Here is a 12,834-nt window from a genome sequence, read left to right as displayed (position 1 = left end):
CTGATTGTTTCAGGCTAGAAGTTAGGAATATTGCTGCTCAGCAATACAACAATTGTCCAGTTCACAGCTCTAGGCTTGCAGATGTGCTTTTCTTCTGTGCCCTTACCGAGCACTTAGAAAGGAGATGGAAGGAGAAAGAAGTCACTTAAATAGTGAGGAGAAAAGCTAAAAGGTTTGGTATTATTTCCACTTCTCATCTGTATGCCTGCTGCTTGCTGTTACCATTAGAATATTTTTTTTTAAAAAACCCCAAATTTATACTCTGTCTTCTTGGTTTGAAATCAGTCACAAGAGTAGAGACTTGATTCACTAATTTCTATGCAATAACCAGATTTCTGTGGCATTGGTAAAACTTTGTCTCTTTGATCACCATTTCCTGGTAGTGATCATTCAGGGAAAGAATGGTTTTCAAGTTAGCAACAAAGTACTTTTTCAACAGCAAATGGGTATAATTGTGTTGAATAAGCTTTCAGTTTTCATTTTGCAAAGGTCAGTGATTATAGCTGTAGAATGAAAATACAGAAAAATGTGGCATGTAACAACTTTTACAGGTGGATGTAGTTTCCCATGAGTTTGTTAGAATACCTGTCAACTAAGTACTCCCAGTTCAGTCGTATCCAGTCCCAGGCCATCGTTTTCCCATAGGTGTTATATGAGATGTATCTCAGGACTGTGAACACATCTTGGCTTTTGATGAGGCTGGTGTTGTAAATATATTTCAGATATCTAAGGGAAATGCCATAGGAATCAATGAGAGCCATTTCCAAACAGGAATAATTTTTTTTCCTACAGCATTTTAAAGGTAAAGGACACAGATCTAAAACATAACTGTGTCAAGAGATAATCGTATTGAAAGAAATCTTAGATAGGAATCTCTTTAGAAAAGTAAGCAGAATTTATGTCCCGACTTGAAAATAGCCAAACCCCATTATTATTCCTACATTTTAATGCAGTAGAGAAAACAAGATTGATCAGTTAGTAGTTCAGCCTGTTCAGCCAAGCACCAAAAAAAGTAGTTGTCTAGACTTTTAAGATCTTACAGGGGCCATTAGTACATGCACAGGTGGCTTGCTCACACTGACATCTATGCTGTTTGTTTGGAAACTTTTATCCATACAAAATTAAAATTTGTTTGGGCTGAGCATGCCTGCAAGTGCTGCAGTTATACTTCCAGTTATGGCACAGATGGTTTTGACTGAAGGGGTGAAGCACGCATGTTTTCAGGGAAATGAGTAGCATGGTTATGGATTCACAGCAGCAGCTGCAGAAGAACACCTTTCAAAGATGTTATGTGTGGGGATTAAGGATTATCTTCTTTTTCTCTATATGTAATGGACAATTTTGTTCAATCTGCTCTTCCCTCCTTGCTTGTTATATTAATAGTAAATTAAGAGACAAGCTTTACCTGCTTTAGGAGGGATTTTTTATTTTCTGCAAATATAGGCTGATCTAGCTAATTAAGTTATGTCTTAATAATTTCAACCATTAGCTATTTAATGGCTTTAGATTATGGCATTTGTGGTCACAAGAATTTAGGAACGCAGGTGCTTCCTACCATTATTTCAATTACTCTAATTCTTATATTTACTCTTCCTCAATCTCCTATATTTCCTTGTTCCACATCCTTTAAACTTGCAACTCTTTCAAGCAGAAGCTGCTCCATGTTATGATATTTAGATACAATACAGTGGTGAATGGCCCTGGTGTAGATATTTACTTGCACGAGTGCTACACGATACAACATGCAAAGTTATCCGATAAGCCTAAAGTAGCTGGTGTGCCTATGCATAGGGCGACAGCCTGTGTATGCTTGCCCAGTCTGACAGTCTGCTGGACCAGTCTGGGGCAGCATCCAGACTCCTTATCATTGCCATGGCAGCATGAATTCAATATTTTGGTTCTATGTGGACACTGCTAGTGGCCTAGGAAAATTCCAGCCAAGATTTTTCCCAAGCTTTGCTTAGCTAGGTCAGAATCTTTCCCACGCTGTGAGTGTTCTCAGCTCCAGGCTGTGATCCTTTCCCAGGAAGATAGTTTTATCGGAGGCAGAAAAGAATTAATAACATAGATTAGCACCTGGTGTCCACCGTGGTGTACGTGACGTGGATTGTTTTCCCTATTGTCCAATAAGCTACTCTGCTGCCTGAGCTTCGCAAACCGTCCTATAAATATAGGTTGGATTTTCAATAAAGTGCTTCTTTTGCCCACGAAAAAGCGTGTTGCTATTATTCGCCTTTCCTAGTGTGGTAACAACAGTTCTAGCTTGAGCACTTCAGCACAGGGCTTCAGGGAGCATTGCAAGTTCATGTGTATGCCTTCATAGGACTGTTAATAACAATTGCTCAAGGCTGTTTGCCTAATTTTACTTGGTTAGAAGGTAGACATCTAGGCTAAGCAAACTGGAAACCAATGGAGGGTGACTGACAACACCAAAAGCAGCTCTTTCCATTGATTATAAGCCCCTTTACTGGTCTGGGATAAGCAGTGCTTTGTGGGTCTGGTCTCTCTTCACTGATTAAAGAGGAAATGAATGAAAACTAATGGATGGAAACTCATTTACTCCCAATGCTTAAATATTAAGCAACTAAAATTGCACAGGGTGAATGCGCTGTTGGAAGAGCTGAAGGTTGTTGACTGTGTGCAGCAACTACCATGTCTTCAATATCTTTTCACTAAAAGAACAAGGTTTTTTTCCTGCTGTAGTACAATCTCAGAGGGGGATGTTAGATAACTGGTCTTGAAAATGTGTTGCACTCCTCATGCTGTAATCTGACCAAAATGACATTACAGAAGAGAAGAGGAAGGAACAAACAGCTACCAGTTGCTTCTGTGGGAAAAGAGAAATGTGTTTGTGTAAATCACCTGTCCAAAAGGGTGATGTTCCTCACTGATGCCAGGCCATATAGCAGCTTTTCTTTTTCTTGGGCTAATGAAGTTTCTTGGTATTTCTTGAACATGTAATTCCATGATGTCTCATTGTTTGAGTTTTGCATCCCATAGCGATATACTATAAGTCGGAGATTTGCAGCAATACTAAAATAAAGAAACAGTACTTAAATATTGTTCCCCCTGTCCTACTTGAGATCAGTGACCCAGTTACATGGTATGTTCTTCACATACCACAAAGGATGTGAGCACTCACGTTTCTCCTTGTAACCATTTATCAAAGAGCTGAGAAGCACTGCGCAAAGATTCTGGGTCATTCATACTGCAGGCAAAGTCTAGAACAGATGCACGAAGAAGCCTTGGAAAGAGAGAGAGAGAGGGAGAGAGAGATATATTTTCCTACTGCTAACTATTCTTTGAATGCATCAATAATGTGAGAAGGAAAAAATAAAAATTGTCCCACCTCTGCAAATGGTCTCCAGAATCCTCCCATTGCAGTTGATCCACAATTGGTTTTACCAAACTGCGAAAATAACTCTGAGGTAGAAAAAGGGTGTTGGTTACATGTGTAGATTTCTTTAAACAATAATATATTTAATTTTATAGTTAATTCTTCATTTTTTCTCAGAACTAGTATCTCTTGAATGAAAAGTAACATGAGCAGGCATACACGCAATCTTCCCAGATCCCTTACAGCATGCCAAGTCTGAATGCTTGGAATACATTTGTCCTGATAGGACAAATCCAGCCTGTTTCACTCCAACCTTGTTGGTGCTCCCAGATGAAGACTGGGGTGCAGCAAGGACACACTGCCACAACTGCTTTCCAGAGATGATGGAGCATTCAGAGCATACTTACTTTAGTGACCATTAAATCATGTTCAGTGTTTTAGGTCAACTAACAAACCTACTAATTGCCAGATAGAGATACAGCCATCCTTTGTGCTGAGGACAAGTGTCTGAGATTTTGCTGCCCTAAACATACTTCTTTATTGAATGCAGGACAGCCTTGACTAATAAATATCTGTAACATGCCTTATGGTGACAGATAATAAAAATAATTAGGCATAATTTCTTTTCTCCAAGTGCATGGTCCTGAACGCAGAATCCAGGTCATTCAGGTACCACTACTAAGCAGTGTTGAGAGGGTTTTTTTAAGAGAATAGTAATGAAAAGTAATGTTAATAGTTCAGCAACACTGAAAATCACTTGAACTTCAGTATTATTCTTGTTAGAGATTCTGAATTATCAGATTCAGTGGTCCCAAGATGGATTGGCTTTTATTTTGCTTCATCACCTGAAACAGGGGATAGACATTTATATCATCTTCAAGCATGTTTGCAAGGTAAGTTACAGCTGATATAGCTCTATGCCAAGGTAAATACTCTGCTTCATTTCTTAGGTATCTTGTGAGTCCCAGGGGAACAGAGTAATTCACAAGTCCAGGTCTGTGGAAGGAGAAAACATAACTTCTGTTATTTTAATGAATTTCAAGCACTTGCTTCTTCAAAGATGTTAGATTTACTGTTTACTTTAGAAGACCTGAAATAGTAACATTTGTGAGGAAGAAAGTAGTCTGGAATGTAACTTGGAAGGTGTTTTCCAAAGAGATAACCAAGGATCACCATTGATCAATGCCTAACCGTAGGAGCTGTGCTGTTGTGAGAAGACTGCTAGCATTGTGCAGCAGCCCAGTGTGCATAGAAGTGGGCAGCCCTTAACTGACTACATTAATATCACAAAAAATAAAGGAATTGCTGGTTGGAGACATCCTGAAAGGCTGAGAAGACTTAGACTTAGAGGCTGTTACAGATCACCTAAAATTTTTCTGTGTCAGCATGGCTGGGCACAAGAGCTAGAAGTTTCCAATCAAGTTTCTAAACAAACTACTAAGCAAGGTGGTAGCTACTCAATGCCTTGCTATGTATTGTAGGCATGTCTCTACTTTTCTAGATACCTAACGTCTTCTGGAGTGCTTCTATTATTGTTAATTATATGGAGAAAACACCCCTTTCTAAGACCTGTGCGATTAAAGACTGCTTTTTTCTTTCCATGGTCCTGAAAGAGAGCATTTTTCTTGATTGCATTCATAATACAAGTTGAAAAATGTACTTTAATGCACTCCTTTTGGAGGACAAGATAAAGCAACAAAGAATTAAAGCTTGTACCAAAGTCAGAAAATTTCTTTCAACCACCTGGATTGTGTGAATTCTAATTATTAGGCAACAGAAAGTGAAAACTTGTATTGAAATCTCTGCAGAGAATTGTTTTACCTTGCTAAAGAAAAAGCATCATCCAAAATCCCTGCGCGATCAGCAGTTGTAAAATTCTGTATGAAAAGAGGAAAAGAGGGATCAAGAATATACAGATTATTCGCAAAAAAACCCCAGCCTCTACAGACCTCTTATAAGAGACCTACCAGACAGGTTAGACATTACAACACTCACTCTGTGATCTTGGAGCAGAAGACTGCTTAACCTGTCCCAGTTTTGACTATCATAATTCACTCGAAAGAATCCAATGTGGTCTGGATTAACCTTCAGAAAAGCATCAGGAGAAGCTGGTATTGTAATTCCTACAAAAGAAACATTGATCAGTTAGTGCACCTTATATGAAGTAGAACTCACTGGAGATTCCTTGACTCCAGAAGTATTATTTGGTTTTAAAAGATATCAAAATAAGGTACAACCCTTAATTTAATTTATTTCTTTATTTATTTCTAAATGGCCCTGAGTAAAGATGAGTTATTTCAGATTTTGATGAATGCCAGCACTTGTCTTAGAACAATGAATTGTGGTAATTACTTGGGCTAGTTAGTTTGTTAAATTTGAAATGGAGATCACTGTGAGTAGGGTGAGGATGGTGAGATTTAGTGCAATTGTAAGAAGCAAAAAATTGCAAAGAAGAAGTTCTTGCAAATATATATTTTTAAATGTTTTTCATCCTCATGTACACTATTAAAGTTCTCATATTTTATCCTCCATTAGTTTAATTTTTCAGTTTGTTGCAAGTAGCTAACTTTTCTTTCCTGTACTCTTCTTTGATTCTATTTTTGTAGCTAATTGATATAGGATTTACAAAAACAAAGCTGAGACTTCAAGCAAGTACTCCTGCCTAAGGATTTTCTTGTTTAAAATGAATACTTGAAAAATGTTCCTTTCTCAGAAGCTTGGCCTGGTCCAGTTGGTGATACTACTTATAAAAACTTTTCTATTTCTCATTGAAAACAGTCGTCTTCAATCTGTGGTTTGAGGGTGGCTGTAGTTAAAGCACATTTCTGTTTGGATGATACATACAAAGTATTTCTAAAGAGATTTTTCCTTAAAGTTGCTGTTTGCCCTGCAAAACAGAAATTTTGTGGATGTACAAGTAAGCACCTAATCAAGACTTTGCAGGCTTTGTGAAGTTAATAGCCTCTTGCAGCCCTCATGTGGAAATCAGAGAAAGAAAATTCCTTTGTGTCAACTTCTGACTTGTACATGACATAAGATACTTTTTGTTTGCTTTTGCATGGATACTAAAATCAGCCAGGTTAAAAAAAACCCCAGAACAAAAGAAAAATTGCATTTAAAATAAGTAACAACCAAGTACAAGAAAATATTAGCTGTTTGTAATATTTCCGAAATTCAATGGGATATAATTTAAAATCTGAAGAAAGTCAGTAATTTTTCCCCACATTTTTGTCCACTGGAGGTGTAGAACAAGAAATTCAGATTTGACTGCACACTAGAACAATAATAATAAAAAGTAGGAATTTTCTCAGTTCTGAAATCAGCATTAGAAAAGGTTGTTAATGATCTGTAGTTCTTTTTCTTTAATTGAACTCAAGTTCCCAGTTTCCCACGCCACAGAAGTATTCATCAGCCTCCTACTTCTCCTCATTTCTTGAACTGGACAATGGCCATTTCTAAGCCAAATTGATTTTAGTACATTATAATTAAGAGTACGCATAGATGTTTCCTTGAATAGGACTGTAGTAAACAGATTCTTAAGCACTAGACTGAAATTGAACCTAAATTGACATAACGTTTGTAAAGGGGAAATAGTGATCTTATCACTGAAATTACTAATAACTGCAGTACAACCAAGCTGTGTGCTACCTCCCAGATCTGAAAACTGGAAAACATAAAAGTTCATTCTGTGCTCTGTTTTTTTGTAAATGATACTGAAAAGTTTTATCCATTCATTATCCTTAAAAGAGAAGATGTTTACCTGTAGAATTTGATGCACTGTAGAAAATATAACCTGATGAATCACCAAACCTCCATTTGACTGGTATATTCCATTTATAACTGAAATTATTTAATGAGAAAGAAAAATCAAATTACATTTGAAGCCAAATGATACCCCCCCCCTCCAATATGTCTTTCTTTGTTTGTTTATTTTAGTGCTTACATCATTTTTAATGAAGCTGACTTGTGCTTATGAACATATACATTTACCAAATAATATGTCAGCCAATATTCTATCGGGATTCAAAGCAATTAATTTAGTAAAAGATGATTGTATGTTAATAACTGGTGTCAGTGTTAATGTTGATGTGTTGAGAGCTTTGTGCAGACATTAATCAATCTTTGCAATGCTGACTTGAAATAAACAGTTAAGTATTACAAAAGTTTTTTTGCAGATTGAAAAAATGAAAGAGTTTAAGCAACCACTGTGATAGAGTTAATGGGACCTCTTGCCTTTTCCAGCCTATTTTTCTTCTTCAAGACAACTCTAATTCCTTCATTATAAAACACTGGGTGGCAAATGCAACCTTACTTCTTGCTTCTCAGTTCCTTGTATACCTTTATTGGGTAGGTGCAGATTCCTCAGTCCAGGGCATGCCCAGCACAAAGACGAGAAATTTGGGCAGGAATGGAACCACGGCACAACCTGACCAAGACTGTGACCAGGACTGTGTCCCAATCAGACATGAGACAGCAGTTAAGTAAATGGTCACTAACTTACAGAAAATAAAAAATATTAAGGTTATGGTATCTCCTCCTACCTCCAGGAAAAAAGATTTATTGTTTTGTATCTCCTAAACAAAATATCTTAACAGATTTATACACTTCTAGTTTTACTAGTTCTGTTTTGGAGCTTACTGTGATGGAATTTAGAGAGATATTGTGTTTCTCAAGAGAAAACCCATGTTGGTTTTTGGGTTTTAGTTTGTTTATTTGTGGCTTTTGTTTGGTTGGTTTCTCTTTTTTTGTTGTTTATTTGGGGTTTTATATTTTGCTTTGATTTTTTTTTAGTTCTTTTTGTAAATGCACTTAATGAAGTACATTCTACTTAGTTTCTACCTGGTTTGAATCACCATTTGCAGCAGGAACTTACCCAAGATCAGAAGGAGGATGAGAAGCATTTGCATTGGGATCCAAAAGAAAACGTTTCTGTGTGAATACTGAATTATCTCCCATCTCCAAAACAGGGTAGCCCATCTGCCTAGTCCATGTGTCCATTACTTCCTTCACAGGTTTATTACTTGCCTATGAATGATGGAAGAAGGTTGCAGTGAAAATGGAAATTCGGTCCTAAGAGGAAGGAAAGTATCTCTGGTATTAAGGAAAAGAAGAGCAGAAAGAGACAGAGGAAAGAGCATGTTCAGAAGAAAAAAATCCTCCATTAAATTGCTTTATGGTGCCTGTCATTGAAGAAAGAAATTATTTGGAAATTTGAACACCCACAGAAGAAATGAGAAATGTATAGGCAGGAGACTGGCCAGTAACATGGACAAGAAATACTGAGGAACCTTTGAGGCCCCTTGCATGCTCTAAGATCTCTCCATTTTTTCTGACAGAGAAACTGAACAGGACAGAAAGAACACAGGGGGACTTCTAAAGCCAGAAGCTTCCTCGCAGTGTGTCCTGTTTTTAGTGTGAAGGAAGAACCAGTATAAACCACCAGCAGCTGCACCAATGTAAAATTTGATGCATTCTGTGAACCCTGAACATCTGTCCCAGGAACTAGAGCTGGAGAAACCCGTCACTTCCTCCCCAGGATACTCCCTGTGAGGGAAGTGAGCTAGGGTCACTTCTAGTGTTTCCTTCTCCAAATGAGGTAGATGATGTGAAGATGCAAAACAATAGAGAGAGAAAGTAGGAAGTTCTGCTGAATAGGAAGAAGTCTGGGACCAAGGAGGAGACCGGAACAAGAAAAGAGACGCAAAAAGCACAATTTGGGCTGTGTGCATGTCCACATGGTTGGAAGAAAAGGAAATAATATCAGGATAGAACTGGCAGTATTCAAGTGTAATGAGGGGTAATGAGATAGATGGAAAAAAAAATTTCAGCCTCAAGGAACAGGAAAGATCAGAAAATGGTGGCACAGATGATGACCCAACTGGGACTCAGAAGCTAGAGAGGGAGATAAGCACCAAGATTGGGAATTGATACTACTGAGAGTTTTCAAACACCTGAATCTGGATAGAGAAAAGAGACAGTATTGGGTGCATGTATGTGGTGGATGAGAGGTGTTTTCACACATGAAATGAGTTTGAGTTGCAGGGGGAATGTTTCAGTAGCAGGTTGTTTGTTAGCAAGGCCTCCTTTCTTGTTTTTCTTATTCCACTCCCACAGCCTTATTTAAAAAAAAAAAAAAAAAAAAAATTATATATATAGTAATTTCATGATTATAAGCTGCACTGAGTATAAGCCGCACTTCCAGGTGTCAGCAACTTTTTATTCTTTGTCCATGCATAAGCCGCACTTGATTATAAGCTGCAAGTTACAGGGTGTGATAGAAGGTATCTATTCTATTACCATCTGTTGAAGGTGGGGGCAGTGATCCTTATCTCTGTGGCAGATACTCTGCTAATGGGCCATCCATTGAAACCAAGCAGAGCATTGTTCTTTATCTTTTCACAACCCGTCCTTCCTACAGCAAGTCATTTTCTGCTAATGGCCCATTGAGTCCCACTGTGGGACTGATAAAATTACTTCATCCCATTGGGAGATGCTCCAGCAAGGGGGAAGAGCCCAACATTTCTTACCAAGATAAAAACAGAGGTTTTGGAACACTAAGGGAGCCTCTTTCTCCACTGGACTACAGAGGAAAACCGGATTTCTCTACATCACCACTGGACCTCCGGAGGGAAACTTCACCTTCTACAGGACCACTGCTTCAGCTGAATCACATCTGTCACTGCAGGAGAACTGCAACCACCATTTAATCAAACTGCCACCAACACCCTGCCTGACGGGGTGTCAGGTTGCACTCTGACTTTGTCAGGGTTTGGGGTTTGTAGTACTGTATTTCTATTTTAATTTCCCTAGAAAAGAACTGTTATTCCTAATTCCCATATTTTTGCCTGCAACCCCCTTGATTTCAAAATTATAATAATTTGGAGGGAGGGGGTTTACATTCTCCATTTCAAAACGAAGCTCCTACCTTTCTCAGCAGACACCTGTCCTCCAAACTAAAACAGCAACTTTTTGTTCTTTGTCCATATATAAGCCGCACCTGATTATAAACCGCACTTTGGGTTCAGACCAAACTTTTAGTCAAAATGGTGTGGCTTATAATCATGAAATTACTTATATATATATATACTGGGAGGCTGCCTAGCTAGTGATCTCTCATTGACAGAGAAGCTACAGAATGTTAAAAGTTTGAGAAACTGAAATCAGTGGGTGAGATATTAAACATTTATTAGTAATGGTTTGGGTGGATGCAAAAAATATACCTCTTCCAGAGCTTCCCAAAATTGTTGTGTCTTGGCATTCTGGAAACGGTATTTCTTCAAATACTCCTAGAAGGAGATGGAAGACTGAGAAAATACTACAAGTGCTTCTTTGCCTATGAAAACAATACACATATTCAGTTGTACAGGGATACAGAGAGTACCTCTCAGTTGCACAGAGTATGCACACATGGATGGTAGTACTGTGAGTAGGAGATTGAATGGATCAGTATCCAGCTGATGTAGTTCCTTTGCTGTCCAATGCATCCCGTAACACCAAAAGTCAGCATTTTCCTGAGTGACTTGTTAGTAAGAAATAAATTTGTACTTGAAGAATTCTTTGTATTTTGTTTAAATTGACACCACTATACCCTGTTGCAAATTTCTGACTAATTTAAGAGGCTGTTTATATATTTAATGAGATTTCACTACCTGTGGACTCAGAGTGGAAGTAGGAAATTCTAGTCACCTCGAAGTTTTGATCACGATTGTTACAAGGAACAATGGTGTTCAGCAAAGAGTTTCCCATCCTGTGTCTTTCCTGACTGCTTGGTGGGTGTTTTCCTACCCTATCACCTGCTCCTGGTGATGTTCAGTCAGTAGATGGTGCTGTTTTTTTCTGTTGGCCACAGTTGCCTACATTAGTGCTCTTGAAGGCTCCGAGCAGAGGGGAAGGGTCGAGCTCTTGGGCACAAGGTGACTGTATTTTCCCATCTTGGGTAACTCTTTTGATATGAAAGGGGAAGTACAGGAAAATACAACTATCTTGTAGTAGCCCATAAATGCGCTCTTCATGAGAGAGGGAAGTAGGAACAAATGTAGTAAGTCTGCACTGTAACTCGTTGCTAATGTCTGTTCAGAATAAAGGACAGACAACCTTTCTCTCTCTGCACCAGCTCCTTTCTCCCATTTTGTTATTCCATAATTTTGTAGAACCACGTTTTTCCTCCACAAGAAAGGACTATGAACTGTGCAATACATCCCTTTTCTTCTCCCTATTACCTTGACTTTCTAGGGCTGGGTGTCCCTGCATCAGGGCATGGATGCAGCTCATGCCTCCAAGAGTGTCCCTACATAGCAGCCTTATGTGGGTTGGAGGATCCTGGCCATAGGAAGCTGCAGACACACTTTACAGTGAAATGAGGGGATCCCAGTTGACAACAGGATAGCAGCTGGATAGAGGAGGTTTTTCGATTAAAAACTGTCAGGAATTTAGGTCCTCACTCAGTGGCTATCAAATCTTTATGCAGTTCACATTCCTGCTTTTGTGGCAGCATGGAACTTCTTCTCCTCCATGTTATCCACTCAGTACTGAAATGCACTAAGTACTTTTGCTACCAATACCAGGATCTCTGATATTCACTTTTTGAATAATGGCTTTGCTACTGTCACATGAAGCTGGGCTGTACTTCTGGTGGGCTTTGGCACCACCTTTACCTGACAGCCTTTTTGGAAGAGCTCTGGTGTGATCCAGTCTTGAATCATTCTGAGGATCGATGCACCCTGAGGATGAAGGGAAAGGGGAGAAGGTCAATCCACACTACTCTAACACTGGTTTCCATTCATCTAAAAGGCAGCATGGGAATGAGTATTTTATAAGGCAAAGATAGAAATCATCCATCAGTCAAAGGAAGAGGTTTTTTTATTTCCTTTGTGGGATAGCGTGCCTACCTGGTGGAGCGTAAATTTAGATGTGACAATCAGTCTTTAGTTGTGAACAGACACTTGTTTCTATGTTCGGCTCTTGAGACCTGCTGCTGTAGGTTACTGTCCTGCCACTCTACCAGTTTGTGTGAGCAGGGCTCCCTGTTTCGTGTTGAACAGGATACGGGTGAGGACAGCTGAGGACCCTGTCAGGGGAACAGCCTGAGAGAGGAAGTGACTTCAGATGAACACACAACAGGAAGGGAACTCTTAAAATGCTGCAAGTCTGGGGCTTTACAGGATGGGAATGCTATCTCAAGATAAGGAATGAGATTTGCTAAGGACTAGTGTAAGAGCTCTGGCCTCTGAAGCAAGGTAGAATTGGGATCAGAGAAGTTATTAACTTGGGCGTCACAGAAAAAAAACAAATAATTAGGTCTTTGAAAGAAGAAGGAAACAAAAGGAAGACAGGAGAGAGAAATAGAAGAGCCATGTAGAACAAAGAACAGAGTGTACACAAAAAAAAGGAGTGCAAACTCAATCTAAGATGCAAAATACAATTCTAGGATTAGCATGTTTTCATTTTCTGAGGTAAATCAAGGAGCAATTGAGAGCCTAATGCTATGAATGGTTTAA

General features: G+C 38.8%; 1 protein-coding gene across 1 annotated transcript in view; it reads right to left on the bottom strand.

Annotated features, from left to right (window-relative positions):
• The window catches only part of LOC116996429 (glutamyl aminopeptidase), a 69,388-nt gene that overhangs the window by 31,405 nt on the left and 25,149 nt on the right, over positions 1-12,834 (bottom strand). Inside the window, exons 8-18 of the mRNA XM_033060033.1 lie at positions 11,992-12,057; positions 10,558-10,623; positions 8,211-8,362; positions 7,098-7,177; positions 5,333-5,460; positions 5,159-5,214; positions 4,183-4,333; positions 3,350-3,423; positions 3,143-3,244; positions 2,863-3,033; positions 586-726 (exon numbers count right to left, since the gene is read on the bottom strand). Of these exons, the coding sequence (XP_032915924.1) occupies positions 586-726; positions 2,863-3,033; positions 3,143-3,244; positions 3,350-3,423; positions 4,183-4,333; positions 5,159-5,214; positions 5,333-5,460; positions 7,098-7,177; positions 8,211-8,362; positions 10,558-10,623; positions 11,992-12,057 (1,187 nt within the window). The remainder of the gene's footprint in view (positions 1-585; positions 727-2,862; positions 3,034-3,142; positions 3,245-3,349; positions 3,424-4,182; positions 4,334-5,158; positions 5,215-5,332; positions 5,461-7,097; positions 7,178-8,210; positions 8,363-10,557; positions 10,624-11,991; positions 12,058-12,834) is intronic.

Source organism: Catharus ustulatus, chromosome 5 (genome assembly GCF_009819885.2).
Source record: "Catharus ustulatus isolate bCatUst1 chromosome 5, bCatUst1.pri.v2, whole genome shotgun sequence".
Taxonomy (NCBI): Eukaryota; Metazoa; Chordata; class Aves; order Passeriformes; family Turdidae; genus Catharus; species Catharus ustulatus.
This window is presented reverse-complemented; position numbering and strand designations above follow the sequence as displayed.